General features: G+C 39.1%; 2 protein-coding genes across 2 annotated transcripts in view; one reads left to right on the forward strand and one right to left on the reverse strand.

Annotated features, from left to right (window-relative positions):
• Positions 1–573: 573 nt before the first annotated feature.
• pmpcb (peptidase, mitochondrial processing subunit beta) lies at positions 574–10,308 on the forward strand. The gene is made up of 13 exons (XM_033039873.1): positions 574–717; positions 1,962–2,105; positions 4,107–4,193; positions 5,152–5,281; positions 5,594–5,792; positions 5,871–5,950; positions 7,266–7,378; positions 7,842–7,985; positions 8,548–8,708; positions 9,406–9,491; positions 9,568–9,656; positions 10,054–10,129; positions 10,212–10,308. The coding sequence occupies exons 1-13, from the start codon at positions 637–639 to the stop codon at positions 10,271–10,273; spliced, it is 1,452 nt and encodes a 483-aa protein (XP_032895764.1). The 5' UTR covers positions 574–636; the 3' UTR covers positions 10,274–10,308.
• Positions 10,309–10,310: 2 nt separating this feature from the next.
• Positions 10,311–17,158, reverse strand: part of dnajc2 (DnaJ heat shock protein family (Hsp40) member C2) — a 45,536-nt gene continuing 38,688 nt past the window's right edge. The window contains exons 13-18 of the mRNA XM_033039872.1: positions 14,909–14,978; positions 13,215–13,396; positions 11,857–11,957; positions 11,475–11,585; positions 10,599–10,753; positions 10,311–10,445 (exon numbers count right to left, since the gene is read on the reverse strand). Of these exons, the coding sequence (XP_032895763.1) occupies positions 10,374–10,445; positions 10,599–10,753; positions 11,475–11,585; positions 11,857–11,957; positions 13,215–13,396; positions 14,909–14,978 (691 nt within the window). The 3' untranslated portion in view covers positions 10,311–10,373. The remainder of the gene's footprint in view (positions 10,446–10,598; positions 10,754–11,474; positions 11,586–11,856; positions 11,958–13,214; positions 13,397–14,908; positions 14,979–17,158) is intronic.

The raw sequence follows: 17,158 nt of genomic DNA on the forward strand, positions 1-17,158 counted from the left end.
ACACGATTCTATTCCGATACATCTTTGTTCATCTCAGTTTCTACATAAAATATAATTTCTACTGAGAATAATTTAATTTGGAATTTGCAAAGTACTTGCGTTTAAATGAGTGCTATCAGAAATCAATACTATAATTTCATTTTTGGCGCTTACAAAATGATTATACCCAAATTATTAAGTAAGGAAAAGTTAATATTTTTCACAATGTGTCAGATATATGTGTCTCAAAACTAATCCAAATAAGATTAAAAATATTGGGCACTTACGATCATTCATGTCTCACATTTAGCGATTATTTTGACTTTTGAGTGTATTTAAACGTTTTTAAATGTAACCAGAACAACGTGCAACTGGCACCGAAGATAGACACAGAATGCTGCTGCAGTAACTCAATGGGTCAGGCTGCATCTCTGAAGAGAATGAATGGGTGAGGCTTTTTTTCCTTCTTGAGATGCTGCCTGTCCCGTTGAGTTACTCCAGCATTTTGTGTCTGTCTTCGGTGTAAACCAGCACCTGCAGTTCTGCCCTACACGTGCAATGAGCAGAGTTGCGAGCGGAGCGCCCGAGCACTTGGTCGATGCATCGATTGGAGCCGCCTGTCGTGGTGACGCCGCATGAGCGCGGTGCGGCAGTAAGATGGCGGCCTTGTTGCGACGGACAGCTCGCCTCGCCGCCCGCTCGCTGCTGCGGACCGACTGGCCCGGCGTCCGACGGCAGGTGGGTCCGTGTTGGTCCGGAGTCCTTGTCGCCTGACCTGACCTGGCCCGGTGGGGGTTTGGGCCGTGCGCGGTGTCACAACTCCATTGATTGTTGCGCCGTCTGCGGCCCAGGGCCGGACCCGGACCCGGCGGGGGGTTTACTTTTGCCGAGTGATGTTTTTGTTTGCTTGCCCACAAACAACCCAACCCGAAAGGCCAGGTGCTGAAAATGGCCAACCTAAGCTTCATTCGTGTGAGGTGACCAGTTCACAAGGAGTGAGGCAGTCATGTCAAGTCACATTTATTTATATAGCACATTTAAAAAACAACTCTCGTTGGCCAAAGTGCTTTACATTTGTTATAAGAATAGCACAACAAAACAGACTACATACATATATACATGTAGCCCTCACTCAGATGACGTCAGGAAAGGCTTGGGAGTATAGATAAGTCTTTAATCCTGACTTAAAAGAGTCGATGGAGGGGGCAGTTCTGATGGGAAAGGGGATGCTGTTCCACAGCCTAGGGTTTATGGTCATGGTTTAGTCCAGGTGCTAAAATGTTGTGTAACATTGATGTGTAGGAAGGAACTGCAGATACTGGTTTACACCTGCTCCAGTAAGATTTGATCGCAAACTCCAGGCTGATCCTCCAAGTCAAGAGAGTTTTATTGTCATGGGTCCCCATGAAGACCAAACAGCTCCAGAGGGGAGCTATGCGGTCAGATGTCACCAGTGGAAGTTCCTGGGCAACCAGCAGAACTGGTTCCGTTATTTCAGCTTGGATTAAACCCTTAGCCTAGTTTGCCAGGAAGCATTTTCCTCCAGAGATATCAGGAGGTTCTTACAACTGAAATGTTAGACTTACGTTTTACTTCTCTAAGATTAACATTTCATAAAAATATTTAGTTTTGAGACTTGTTATAATTGCTATAAGTCTCAGGTGTAAAATGGTCGCGAATCTTGCCTCTTGAGTTAGAAAACATCAAATTCCTGATCCTCTAGAATAGTGACGTGACATCAGATGTGCATTTTTAATGCATAATTAATTTTGTCATCCAGTGAAAGGAGGTGGAAAGTTTTTCTGGAGTTTGCGCGTTGTACATTTATGAGTTGTACATTAGGATTTGTCAGCAATGTCACCTGGTGAGCCAGATTTTGAACAGTTGGATAGTGGATTATCAGTTTTTCCTTTAATTATATTTCTTCAAATGATCTTGATTTTCTGCAGATTAACATTGACGATTAAACCTTATTATTTCAGGCCATCTTAAACAGCTGCAAAAGATTCCAGGCTACGCAAGCTGCTGCTGCACATGTCATTCTGAATGTTCCAGAAACAAAAGTTACTGTACTGGAAAATGGGCTCCGGGTGACATCTGAAGATTCTGGCCTCCCAACATGTACAGTGAGCACTAAACTGATCTATGGGCATTGTTTATCATGAATATATCCTTTGTATCCTGTATACAGCGCCGGAGACCTTGGTTTAACCCTGACTATGGGTGCTGTCTGGAGAGTTTGTACATTCTTCCTGTGACCACATGAGTTTTCTCCGGGTGTTCCGGTTTCCCGCCATTTCCAGGGACGTGCAGGTGTGTAGGTTAATTGGCTTCTGTAAATTGTCCCTCGTGTGTAGGATAGAACTAGTGTATGGGTGAACACTGATCGGCAAGGACTTGGTGGGCCGAAGAGCAGTTTTCCACACTGAATCACTAAACTAAATTAAACTCAAACTAAACTAAAGCTTCTTCCCCCTCTTGTATGCTTTTGAACGGTCCTTCCATAAACTAGGATGCTATGTGAATCACGCTCTATCCCATTGAGGACATTGGACTTTGCCTCTGGAAATCCTGTACTCTGTTTCTTTCCCCATGCTCTACCTATTTTATTTGAATTTGGCTTGAATGTATTTATGCATGATATCTGATTTAATTGGACAGCATGTAAAACATAGCTTGCACGCTATACACGTGATATTAATACACCTAAACTGGAATCTTAGGGCATCTAAACATAATCTCAGTGGTCATTTAGTAGGTTACTTAGGATCAGGGATGGTAGTGTGTAAATGATGTAGAATCAAGAGCCAAATAACCATAAACTTTACAAAAACAAATACTGGTGACAAACATTAAAATTAAAACTGAATTCCACTTATCTGAAGATCAGTGACCATATATTTAGTTTCTAGTCTTTTAAAATTTAGTTCTGTCATTTTAAGGTGTCATATTGAAGAAAATGGATTTTAAATATACCCTTCTGCCCTGGTGATTAACATATAAAACCTTGTTCCTCGCTGTGTGCATAATTTGGATGGCAGTAGAATAGACTCATCCCAATTCCAAAATAACCCAACAGGGAATTGTTTTCAGTGAGGTATCCTGTAAATCACAAGGGATGACCAATGAGACCAGTCACGTCTTTGCCATGCGCTGATGATTGATAAGCAGTGCAGTTTGTTTTCAGAGTTTGGAATGTTTGTAAATGGGACAGTTCGTGGCTGGAAAAAACATCTGCGAGTCATGCGTGATCTGGACCAAAATATCTCAATGTTGATCTCTTCCTAATGAATCTGTTGTAGCCGAGACCTACTTGTATTTGTGTGTGTGGTCTGGCTTTTAAAGAGCTGGGCACCAGCTCTTTTTCCTTCCGCTATTTCTAAATTCATTTGTGATCAGAATAATTTTCCATTCTAATTATTTATCAAAACACACCTTCACATTTTGCTTTGTGTCTGCTTTAACCTGATTTTTCCTATAATCTCATATTTGCCATGTTCCCAAACTGTTTCTACAGCAAAATTTGGTTTTCTGTGCATGTACTCAAATTTTTCATGGAAATATTGAACGAGAGAGACAGACTGCTATATCATGCCAATGTGGGAAGTGTCGATTAACTACTTTCTTGCCACCCCACTAATACAGATAATCTGTTGTACGTCTCTAATTATCCTGTACATTTGATCTTGAGAGATTTAAAAGATTACCTATTCAGTTCCTTCCCAGGTTATGGTAGGTTTCATTTCTGTGAACTGTTTGTAACGCAAGCAGTTTGATGGTTGGAATGTGGCTGCGATTTATGTTCTCACATGGCAGAAAATGCCCCCAGCCCTTCAACAGCCAACAAATTCATCTTGATGGTCTCAAACGCTAGTTTGTATCAGATGTGCATAATTCAGGCATTCGGTAGCTGAGGGAGGACCTGAGCATACATAACGTTGGATTTAAAAAAAAATCAAATGGGGAGAAAAAAAAGTCTGTTGCATCAGCATAAAATAACATGCCAAATTTGAGAACATTCCCCTTTGTAATTTTGCATTGTATTGTTGCCATTGTTTGCCTTTAAGTGTTGGTATGAGGAAATTGTTTGGCTTGAATTTAAATTAAATTTTTGTTACTTTCTCTAGGTTGGATTGTGGATTGATGCAGGGAGTCGCTATGAGAATGAAAAGAACAATGGAACAGCTCATTTTTTGGAGCACATGGCCTTCAAAGTAAGGACGGCAGCAATTACCATGAGAATTTTCAATGTTCATAAATTCTAGGGGCAGAATTAGGCCAGTCGGCCCATCAAGTCTACTCCGCCATTCAATCATGGCCTATCTATCTTTCCCTCTCAACCCCATTCTCCTACCTTTGCCCCATAACACCCGACACCCTTACTAATCACGAATCTGTCAATCTCTGCCTTAAAAACATCCATTGTTTTGGCCTCCACAGCCATCTGTGGTAATGAATTCCACAGATTCACCACCTTCTTAATCAAGAAATTCCTCATCTCCTTTCTAAAGGTACGTGCTTTTATTCTGAGGTTATGGCCTCTGGTTTTAGATTCTCTCACTCGTGGAAACATCATCTCCACATTTACTCTATCCAGGCCTGATTAATGCAGTGATGAAATTATTTAATAACTACAGCTTTTATTTGGACATTGTGTTTAATGTAGTGAAGTGTCCAAGCAATTTAACAATTTAGAGATGGAATTGGATAGGAGTAGGGAGAAGAATTTAGGCTTTCGATTCAAGGGGTAGGTTTTAAGGTGGAACAAAATTGTACTGAAGAGACAAGATTGTGCTGTTAATATTTTAGCCTGTGAACTAGGGTAGAAAGTTGGAAGGAAGTATCAGCAAATAAAAATGACTTTAAAATGGAGGGGAAGAAGGGGTCAGATTGTGGAATAATTTATACTAGGGACTAGGAAGTTCAGTGATATTGAGAGTGTATAGAATAGTTGGAAACATGCATTGGCTTGTGGTGCAAAACACTGGAAACGATGGTTGAGAACTAAACCATTTTTGGAAGTTGAACTAGGCATGTCATGCTAAGACTCCAAATGATATGGATTCATGCTCTGCTCAGTGTCATGTAAATTCGGTGTCATAAAAAATACCAGTTCTTTCATCATAATTCAATAAGTTATTAGTAAGCCTTTTTCTTTTCCTTCTTCCACAGGGCACAAAGAAACGCTCTCAGCTTGATTTGGAACTTGAAATTGAGAACATGGGAGCCCATTTAAATGCATACACTTCTAGAGAACAAACGGTGTATTATGCTAAAGCATTTTCCAAAGATTTGCCCAGAGGTGATTCCCTTGATGTCTAATTAGCTTTTGAACCTGGATACCAGGAACATAAAGGTTCTTTTGATTTGAAAAGAGTTGTAGTTTTGCAAATTAACTTTGAGACTCCTTCCCTTTAGCAGAGAAATGAATTTATTTTCCCTCCCCACTCACAGATCTATTTCATTGTGAATGCAATTAGCATTATGTTTTCAGAAGTTATAATCATGTATCTGCTGTCCAAGCTGTATAGCATCGGACACAGTGAAGAGATTTGGGTTATAAAAAGTGATTAAAATAATACATCTTCATTTGTATGCCATGTTTTGCACACAGCTGTTGAAATACTCGCAGACATCATCCAGAACAGCACCTTGGGAGCAGCTGAGATTGAGCGTGAACGTGGTGTTATCCTGAGAGAAATGCAAGAAGTTGAAACCAACCTTCAGGAAGTTGTCTTTGATTATCTACACGCAACAGCCTACCAGTGCACAGCATTAGGCCGCACCATCTTGGGCCCTACAGAAAACATCAAGTATGCCTCTGTATTTTGTTTTTAGTAGCTATTATTGATTTTCTCATTTTAAGCTTACTGTAACAATTTCTGTAATAGATCTATAACTCGTAATGATCTGGTGGAATACATCACAACGCATTACAAAGGACCAAGAATAGTCCTGGCTGCTGCTGGAGGTAATTGCATTTTACTTTCAATATATCATAAGCCTCATTCTAATTGAATTTAGTCACAGCTCTTTCCGTCAACAGGGATTTGGAGTATTAAATGATATTTGTTTCTTAGTTACCGATATGATTATTTTCATGGGTAACGTCATTGGATGTAAATGCCATTTTAAAGGAAATTCACTAAAAGTATAAATAAAGAATTATAACTTAGCTTACATTTTATCTCATTAAAATTTTAATAAATTGTTCAGAACAGCATAATTAAATAAAACATAACTCTTTATATTTTCTATTTGTTTTAAGATTGATCTGAAGGATTTTACATACATCATAGTATAGTGTGGAAACTTGCAGCAAAATCTAATTCATAGTCGTGCAGATAAGACAGCGATGAATGATACAGGCCCTTCGGCCCAACTCGTCCATGCCAATCAAGTTGCTTACCCCAGCTCGTCCCATTTGCCTGCACCTGGCCAATCCTTTCCTATCCATGTTCCTATCCGAGTCATCTAAATGCCGGCATTGTACCTGTCCCCCACGTTCCATGTAGAATCCATCCTCTGTGAAAACATTTTATCTATGCCCCTCATGATTATACCTCTATAAAGTCACCCCTCAGCCTCTCATGCTCCAGGGTAAATAAGATCCAGTCTAGCCAGCTGCTCCTTATAACTCAGACCCTCAAAAACCCAGTACCAGCCTCCTAAATCCAGTTCAATGACATTCCTCCTAATACAGGGTGACCAGAACTGTACACAGTACTTCAAATGTGGCCTTAATAACACTTTGTATAGCTGTACATAATGTCCCAATTCCTCTACAATACCCTGACCGATGAAGAGAAGCATGCCAAATGCCTCCTTCGCCGCTTGGCTGGATTTATTGTGCGTTATTATGTTATATAGTTGAGGGAAGTCTCATATTCAGTCCTTGACTTGATCTACAAAGTTACTGTGAATCGTACTCTACATCTGAGTGATGAAACGTCAGGGTTTGCTTGAATTTCGGTGACTCAGCAATAAATACAGATGCCAGTGGAGGACAGAATTCAGCATTGGTACAGTGCTGTTTTGTTCCTTAGCACACTCACATTAAGACTCGAGGGCAGAATATTGCAAGACAAAACCGGTTAAGCAATGAGGGAAGAATAAATAATTGGAACCATGTGTGTGTGTGTGTAACATGGTTCATCTTTGTCCTAATGATAGGATTTAGAGTGTGCAGAAATTAACTGGAATTTTAGATGGTTGGTTCCTTGTGTATATTTGCCACGGTTGATGTACTTTTTCTACAGTAATAAAGTGTAAATGCCTTCTTGCAGGTGTGGGGCACGATGATTTGGTTGACTTAGCAAAGCATCACTTTGGTAATTTAACAACCTACGATGGTAACATCATACCAGATCTGCCTCCTTGTAAATTCACAGGAAGTGAGGTATGTGCATAAAGATCTCCTCATTTCAGTAGTTTAAAGCTATTGCTGAACTGCGCATGTGGGTGGTCGAGGCAGTCCCAAATCCATCTGTACATGTTTTTTTTTTTTTTTTGGCTTGTCTCTGCATAGCTTTTAATTTTACACTCGCTAATGTGACGAGTAACCAGGGTGGCAAAGAAAATGTACTGCCCGAGTTACATAATAATCGTTTAATGTTTAGAATATGCATCACACTATGGGAAGTGGAATCAAGTTGATCTAAGAGTCTTGATTGAGAATTAAGTTTGTGTGATGTCTGAGGACTAATTCCTTTAACTGAATTTCCTGATTATTGGACTATTATACTTTACAACATAATAGAGTGTATGTAGTCTGTTAAGATTAGTACTTTATTTAGGTAGTTCAGAATCTAATGGTTTCTTGCTCTAGGAAGTAAGTTGCATTAATGATAATTGTTCCACAGATTCGTGTAAGAGATGATAAGATGCCGTTGGCACATATTGCCATTGCTATTGAAGCTGCCGGTTGGTCACATGCAGACACTATTCCTCTAATGGTTGCAAACACCTTGATAGGTAACTGGGACCGTTCTTTTGGCGGTGGTGTGGTAAGTAAGCAAGCATGAAAACCTCAACAGAAAATAGTTTTGTTTGAGCTTAAAGACAATCTGTACCCCCTTATAGTAGAAGTGCCATGGTTATATTTTCAGTAAAGTTGCGATAGAAACTGAAATCAGTGGAATAGTCAATGTAAGAAATGGACAATCATGGCAGGAAAATTTGTAGCTGATCATGTGCCTTGTCTTTTGTGGTCAAAGATTCTGTCGATCTGTTTGGAATATATTCAAAAAATCTGCATCTGCAAAACTCTACATAAGACCAGTGGAAAATAAAATTCCTTAAGTGGCCTGTCTTTTATCCTATGATTCTAGCATTAGGAAACAGTATAGTAACAAATTTTAATCGTGGAGAAGTCAATGAAAATGATTTCTAGTATGTTTAAAATGTATCTACAAATTACAAGTAATCAAGAACATAACCCACCCCAACCTGCATGTTAAATACTGAAATCTGCAATATCTTGTTTCCATCCAAACTAAGTAAAAGTCTTTTTACCCTATTCCATTGCCATCCTTGAATATTGTGTAAAAATGTTTTTCTTTAAAACAGAACTTGTCCAGTAAATTGGCACAGATTGCATGCCAGGGTAACCTCTGCCACAGTTTCCAATCATTCAACACCTGTTATACAGACACTGGGCTTTGGGGGCTCTACATGGTCTGCGAGTCCAATACAATTGATGAGATGTTGCATTTTGTACAAAGAGAGTGGTAAGTATACATTGTACATACTTTTTGTTTCACAGATTAAAGATTGCTAAATTTTAGTTTGTGTTATGCCCGTCCCACTTAGGCGATTTTTTTTAGGCGCCTAGGCTGTCTCCACATGGTCTCCAGGGTGTCGCCTGTATAGTCACCTCAGTCGCCCAAAGAATCGTAGCGCTTTTCTGGTCGCGCAAGTGGGATAGACCCATAAGCTATCTTTAAAGGGTATGGGGGGGAAACACTACTGGCCTGCCTAGTGGCAGCACAGCAAATGGTTAAAAGTAGGGGAAACTAAATTCCAGCTTAATTTTGTATTTCAAGGATATGCTCAATCATACACTTTAGACATATAATTTACAAAGTGAAGATTCAATTAAGATAACAGCAGTGATATCTGCTTAATCACATAATGGTTTGAACATTTATAAAAACATGACTACAGGTATTTTGATCTTAGTGCACTTTACTGTAGTAGAGTAAACGTGGCAAAGTTGATTTCAAGTCACCATGATACAAACCCAAATGCACTGAGCGGGATGCTTTCACTTTAAGCCTGAAGTGAACTTTTAAGTGCTGTAAAATTTCCTACCTGAACTTTTCTGCCTCATTTCAAGATCTTCTATTGATATTTTCAGTTGGAAATAATGTTAAGGTCAGTGAGGCTTTCAAAAAACACTACAGCAGAAGTTTTTTTCTATTTCAGGATGCGATTGTGCACTAGTGTTACTGACAGTGAGATTGCAAGAGCCAAAAATCTGCTGAAAACAAACATGCTGCTGCAGCTTGATGGTAAGAGCAGGGTTCATATTTTTTTGTTATTTGTTATTCACTTTCAAGTATTCATTTGGAATTTCATTGTTTCCAGGTTCAACGCCAATCTGTGAGGATATTGGCAGACAGATGCTGTGTTACAATCGAAGGATTCCTCTCCCTGAACTTGAAGCTAGGATTGAAGTAAGTGAATATTGTGCTAATTATAGGTCATTTTCAAAAAGAGGCTGAAGTTTGAATTCCTTGCTTTTCCTCCCTGCCATCTATACCAGAACTCCCACTTATTACAACAGTTTGGGTAATGGAAATTTGCCCTTCCAGAATTCACAAAAAACGACCAAAAACTGAGGTGCAGATTAAATATTTGCACTTGCGAAAATTATACATAGTTTCCACATTTCTAATGCGCAGCTTTGCATTACAGGAAATTGGTCATACAAAGTTTTAGAACTGCAAATCCACCATATAGTGGGGGTCACATGTTTAAAACCTAGCATCCAAGTTAAATATCGATTATCACGTCATTGTATCCAAAGATGATTTGTGTAAATAAATTAATCTTGTCTTGCTTTTGAACTAGGCTGTTGATGCCAAAACAGTAAGAAAAGTATGTAACAGATACATCTATGACAAGGCCCCTGTCATTGCTGCTGTTGGTAAGTGCATGTCATAAATCATATATCTTCTGCAGAGCATTAAAAAAATTGATCTGCAATTATTTTGAAACTTCTTTTGCAGGTCCTGTTGAACAGCTTCCAGACTATAACAAAATTTGCAGTGCAATGTACTGGTTGAGATAAATGTTACACTATTATGAAATAAAACAAGACATTTATATTTGGTTTTATCATTTTATTATCAAATAATCACATGCACAATGATAAAAGGGATTTAGGATCATCATTTCTTCAGTCGAGTGGTATTAACTTGGTCTTGTGCAGCTTTCTTTGCTTTAACCATTTCAACAAGTTCCTGTTAAGAAGGAACAAAGGGTTCACAATGCAGTACAGGCAAAGTACAAGATACAGTAGCTATAAGTGTGTTCTAAAGTAGTTTGTCTATATTAGCCGAGTAGCATTTAATTAAATAATACAACTTTCTTCAAGACCTGTCTTATATATTTACCTTGTATCTCTTCATGCAATCTTTCTTAGTTCTTCCTGGAATAGTAACCGCTATTTTTTCCCATCGTTCAGGTGTGTTAACTGGATACGTCTTTAGCGCTTGTTCCAAAAGCTTCTGTTCTTCGGCTGTCCAAGGGTTAATTTCATAACCAGGCACTAACAAAAAAGGTCTTCAATCATCAGTAAATTTATATAAAGTTTTGCTCAATAATGAACGCAACTATAAAGCACCATGAAATAACCTTAATTAATGCCTGCTGTAACCAAAAAGCAAACATCTGAGAATCATTAGGTTTACTTTCCTCCCATCATACTTTCTTTAGTGAAATCGTTATTTGATATCAAGTTATGTCACTTGCACCAGATTCCTGCACAATCAGTTAGACTTTGACGCCAGCAGCCATTGCCCAATAAGTTGGTAAATGCCTTATTTTTCTACTACACTCCACCTGTTTACTAGGCTCAATGTTTTTATCATTTTTGAAAACCCAGAAAAATCCATTACTCTGCAAAGGATGGAGAGCAGTTAAGTGTTAGTGATGTCCAGAAGTACGATCACCAGGGTGGAATGAGGGGGCAATGGATACAGCGTTACAGAAATTTACAAGTCTTTCAAACCGTGTAAATTTCAAACCTTGCAGATGATTTTTTTTTGAACAAGAAAGAGGCAGCAGATTGTGAAACATCTGCTGTGGGAGGCTAAAACAATTTTGATTAGTAGTTGCTAAGGAGTCATGACAGCACTTTTGCCTGCCTGCAAAAATAACTAAATTCAATCTGTGTACTTTCCTACTGAATGTGTAATTTGTGTGTAATGAGAGTAGATTTGAAAGAGTGCTCAGGTCAGTTTTAAAGAATCAGTAGTTCACACTTTTACCCTCAAATCTCTCTGAAGGAATCACTTTATCCACTGTTGCAGCTGCTGTACTGTGTTCCTTATTAAATTTTTCAAATGCTTTCTTATTTATTTCATCTTTTTGTTGAGGATCTGCAGGGCAAACAGAATCATTAAAACTAACCATTTTTAAGATCTTATGAATCACATGGTCCATGTAAGCCAAGCTCAGAATATATAAAAATAATCAAGATATTCTGGAGAATATTAACAGGTGTTTCTAAATTACACATTATAGATCTTCATGCTCTACCATTTATTCTATAACTGATAAACCATGAATTGAAATAACATCTGCTTGTATACTTAACATTTTTACTCAACCCATTTTAAGGGAGGATTTAGTAAAAGACTCAGCACCTACCAAGTTTTTGTAAATTCTTAGCCTTGTGGATTACATCCTTGGCTGTCCTTTTAATTCCACTTGTTGAATGTGAATTGATAAAATTAGCAATTACTTCCCATCTGAAAAGAAAGCACATGCCTGTGATCTTAAATTCATTAACCACATCTGAATATAAAAACATTAGTTAAATTGGATATTAAAACATTACAATGCAATATTGTATAAATCTCATTTAATGGGGTTTTGAACTAAGTACACGATAAAAGTATTTAAATATTCACTTAACCAATTTTTTTTGTTGATGAAATGATCCACCCTGAACATTGAAACTTTGCTTTCACATATAATACCAATACAAATCACAGATACTGGAAACCTGACTAAATTCTGGAAATTCTTTGCTTGCATACCCAAGGCATGCAAATAGTCACCACATCAAGGGCGCTTACAAAGTATCCACGCCAGGTCCTCCTCCCAGTGGCACCCCACTCCGGGTCCTCCTTTGTTCTTTCCCCCCTCCTCACAGCAGGTTCCCCCACGCCAGGTCCTCCAATGTTCCTTCCCTAGGCAGCAGCGTCCTCACTTTCGCATTGTCTATCCTCGTCAGTCGGCCAGCGCCATCATCGACTGCCGCGCTGACCTCTCCACTATCGCTGCCAGGTCCTCTCCGTGGCACCAACCTAGGCCACAGCCGCGGGCTCCGTCGACCACAGGCTCCGGCCTCGGCTTCTCCGCGGGCTCCGACCCGCAAGGCTCCAGCCATGGCCATGCCCTTGCATGACAGGATTAAATGGAGCTGACATGACAATGCCCACTAACTCCTTCTTGAGGTGGACACATGATTAAGCCCCTGGTGAAATACTACTTCCTTTGCAAAAATGACTATCATAAGTAGATGAAAGTGGAAGAGAAAATATTTAAAAAGAGCCAGAATTATAGATCTCTCGACCAGGAATAAATGGAGCTGCTATGCTTTTAATATTACTGTTCAGAACAGAAACTGAGATATACAGAGGTGGAAAAGGGAAATTAAAAGGTTCAATGAATCAACCTACTTGCATTACTTTTTTTCTAAATCTGTTAATCTTATACTGCTGCCAAAGGAGAATTTGTGGTCACCACCCAACAAGTAGCACCCTAAAGGTCTCGACCCACATGTAAGAAATGTGAAAAACATGCATTGCTTAAGATTCTTTCCATTAACTTGCAATATTACAACCAGAAATTAATACCACCAGAAGCAATTTAACTTTAGCAAAAAATGTGCCATATTTTCAATTCTGCCAGTGTTTCACAAGACACATTATAAGTGCTGCACATAACAAGACACGTTACTTCAGAAGTTACTCATTCGATTAACATTGCCATGACATTACCTGGCATTAGTTCCAGCAGGAAAGATATTTACACCCTTTATCAGGAGCTGCAAGTCCTCCTCAATCCAGGCTTTGCTTCCTCCTCCATAACCTGCAGCGTGATCTGAGCTTTTTGTAGCCTGCCGCATCCGTGCCTCTGCCTCCTCCTTCTCTTTTGCTAACTGTGCATTCACTTCTTGGATCTTCCAAAAAAAAAAAATCATGTAGACTTAAAGAACTGTTAGATGCTGGTTTACAAAAAACAATGCGCTGGAGTAACTCAGCGGGTGAAGAAGCATCTCTGGAGAACATGGATAAATGACATTTCAGGTCAAGACCCTTCCCTGGATCATTGCTCAATTGCTTAGGATCAACTTTTCTATATCTATCCATTTTTGTGACCATCTAGTATCTGGTATTTTACCACTTGACTAATATGCTGGACAGCAGGAATGAGTGAGATAAACCTTCATCAAAGCAGCAAGTGGGAGAATTGCGAGGAATAGAGCAAGAGGACCATTCAGGGCTCTCAAAGAGATTTTAAGATAGTATTAGATTAAAATGATGCCAAGAAAAAAAAGCTTAGGAAAGTTTAACATTTCATAAAAGGATCAAGATATTGGTAGGGGAAGAGAAAGAAGAATGACTATTGGCGAAGTAATAAACTCAAAAACAGACAAGCTTATAGGCGAGCCTCGCGCAGTGGGAGTATCCCGGTGAGCCGCGGCCTGAGGACCCGGCCAGAAAGGTCCAGCTCACCTGCTAGAGACTGGGGACTCTCCCGGTATGCCCGACTCACCCACCACGGATGGAAGACCACACCGTAGACGGGAATCCATTTGGACGGCCAGGCTTGCCCGCCCAGAGTGGAGGGAGTCGGACAGAGGGCAAGTAAGCAGACCGGCTGCGGTAGGGAGTGCACTGCCTCGACAGTGGATCGGGTGCCGTTCACAGAGGCCGAGCCTGTGGATCACACGCGGCCTACAGCAGCACGGAGCGGTGGAGGTCACCATGGCTATGCTTGGCCAGGCCGACCCTGCAACACCGTCAGGACAATGGGCCTTCATGGTCAGGTCAAGAACCCTGCACTTACAACTGGGACTTGAAAATGGCAGGCGACTCTATAATGCTTCAGTGTACTACTGCTATATACTGTATCCGAGATGCTTATATAATATGTATCTAAGTGCTTATGTATAGTGATACTTGTACCGAACTGTATACAAAAATGAATTTCACTGTACATTGGTAAATGTAACAAATAAAGTACCATACTATAACAAAGAATTTGACGTTATTTATTTTCTGACTGAAGCAAGACAAACTACAATGGGGGCTATGGAAATGGTAGAAAATAATCAGATAATTTATTAATGTCTTCCTGGAAGGAGACCAAGGAACCTCCAGAAAATAATCGACGACTAAAGATCAAAAGTGAATGAGAACCAAAGCATTAATAAAAAAAGACTAAAATTAGAGAAATTATAGCCCTTAAAGGCAATTAATCTCTAGGACACGATGACCTGCATTAGCTAAGGTGACAGCAGGGGCACTAAAATGAGGAAATAAACTCATCAAAATGAGTTCTTACTCGATGTGGCACAAACCTATCCATTTTGGTCCCAAGAGCACTCAAGCAACCAATGCCATAAACCAAATTTTGCAGACTACATGCCAGGAAAATACTTTTTGTGCCACCTCAACAAACATTGTACCTGTTTCTGTACTTCAGCTTGACCTTCATCCCTTGTACTTGATGCAAGTACTTCATTTAAGGTTTGTAGGCTACAAAAAAGAAAAACAAACATTGATATCCATGGTTTTTATGTCTTTTCCGAGCATTATTATGTCCATGTACATTTAGGCAGAAATAATCCAGTAATTGAATGCACATGGATATTACAAGTCAAAGATAGTACCTACTTAGAAATTTTGATCCACAATTTAAAAAAAAAATGTTGCTCATGTTTATAAACAACATTTAAAAAAAAAAGTAGATTTGCATTTATGTGACATTTAAGATGAAACTTTATTCTCCCTAGAGGGATGAAATTAAATTTGACTCCAGTCCAAAGAGACTTTTAAAAGCTGGGATAATTACATGGATTTTAAAGAGGATGTTAAAGGAGAAAATTATTATATAGATGCAGGTGAAACATCTATAATGGGCAGAGCAGAGGAGATGCACAAACAATATAGATCAGGTAGCAGCAGATGAGCAGAGGGAAAGAGGGTGGTACGTGATCCTGGAACCTCCATAATAGACAAAATATTGCATTGATTTTAAATGATACAGCACAGAATCATTTGGCCCAGCCGGCTAATGATGGTACTGCACAGTTTCCACACAAGCCTGTCATCCTGAATTACAAACTCCTATTAGAAATCCTTTTATTCTTTTCTATTTATTTAGCTTTCCTTCAAATGTTTTGCAGCTGCCTGCTCACAAGTCACAATCTCCACGTTCTAATCACTCTGTGAATAAAGGCAACCAGAGTTCTTTGTTGAATTTATTGCTGCGTCTCTTAGCAGTGATATTCTGATATTCCCACACGTGTTCGCCACATCAATGTCCCTTTCACTATTTTTCAAGAGCCCTATAGGTAAACATTCTTAATACAATCTGTTAAAACATTTGGTTTCATATTTTATATAGAAAAATCCAGTTTCTCTCATTCACTCTAGTTGTATCAAGTTCCATGCTATCATCTTTCTCTGAATTGCATACTTTATTCTTGGTAGCAATCTTGCATTAATGGCTTAAAAGGTTTTTCTATTCACCAAAAGTAAAAGTATAGTATTTTTATGTACATTACAAAAATCTTACAATCTTAAAGATCTCTATAGGTCACCCCTCAGCTTTCTCTGTCAAAGAGATTCAGTCTGTTCATCCTTTCACATACAGTGCCCTCCATAATGTTTTGGACAAAGACCCATCATTTATTTATTTGCCTCTGTACTCCACAATTTGAGATTTGTAGTAAAAATGGGGGACTATGTATAAACACAGCTGTAATTTCTACATGGTGAAACTAAAATGTATAAAAAATACCCTTTAATAAAATCTGACCATGTGCACTTTAACCAGGTGATGTTTTTCCTCTTACAAATCTCAGATTGTGGAGTACAGAGGCAAATAAATAGATTATGGGCCTTTGTCCAAACATTATGGAGGGCACTGTATATTTCTGGTAACACTGAAGTAAATCCATATGACAACCTCTCCAGTACTATGTTTTAATAAAATGGTAACAGATTTCCATGCAATACACCTAGTGCAGTCTAATCAAAGTTCAATACAAGTTTAGAATAAATAATCACAGAACTGTACAGCATAGAAACAGGCATTTCTGACCAGCCTGTCCATGTCAATCTGTAGACATTCTTCTGTATTAATTTTATTGCCCAACACTCTATGCCGAGGCAATTCATCACAGCTCAGCTAGATACTTTATAAATGCTGTCGGCTTTAACCACTGTCAGGCAGTACACTCCAGGTACTTGCAACACTCTGGTGGAAGGTAGTTCTCGCATCTCTAAATCTCTTTCCCCAAACCCATGTCCTCTTGTTTTATTTATCTGCAATATGAGGAATGTTTTCTGTGGTCTACCCAGTTATACCTCTCATTATTTTATATACTTCAATCATGCCCTCTCAATCTTTTCCATTCCCACGAGTATAGACCCAGCTTCTCCAGCCTCTCCTCATAACAAAACTGCTGCATCCCAGGCAACTGTGGTGAACCCCTCTATATCTTCACCAGCACTAATACATTCTTTCTATACTTTGGCTACCAGAACTGCATCCAGTAAGTACTGCAGCTGAGGTCTGGTCAACATTTAAAAAATTCTAGCATAAGCTCACATGTTCTAATTTCAGTCTCCCGACTAATCAAGGCCAGTATCTCATATGGCTCCCTAACTGTGTTGCCACCTTCAAGGATCTATGTAACTTGACCTTCAAG

Source organism: Amblyraja radiata, chromosome 21 (assembly GCF_010909765.2).
Source record: "Amblyraja radiata isolate CabotCenter1 chromosome 21, sAmbRad1.1.pri, whole genome shotgun sequence".
Classification (NCBI taxonomy): Eukaryota; Metazoa; Chordata; class Chondrichthyes; order Rajiformes; family Rajidae; genus Amblyraja; species Amblyraja radiata.

What these genes read in the sequence shown, in the direction of transcription:
- pmpcb (XM_033039873.1), top strand. Translation starts at nt 637, where the DNA reads ATGGCGGCCTTGTTGCGACGGACAGCTCGCCTCGCCGCCCGCTCGCTG. An exon ending in GTTCTTTTGGCGGTGGTGTG is followed by an intron (nt 7,986 to 8,547) that starts GTAAGTAAGCAA and finishes TCTTTAAAACAG; the next exon opens with AACTTGTCCAGTAAATTGGC. An exon ending in CATGCTGCTGCAGCTTGATG is followed by an intron (nt 9,492 to 9,567) that starts GTAAGAGCAGGG and finishes CATTGTTTCCAG; the next exon opens with GTTCAACGCCAATCTGTGAG.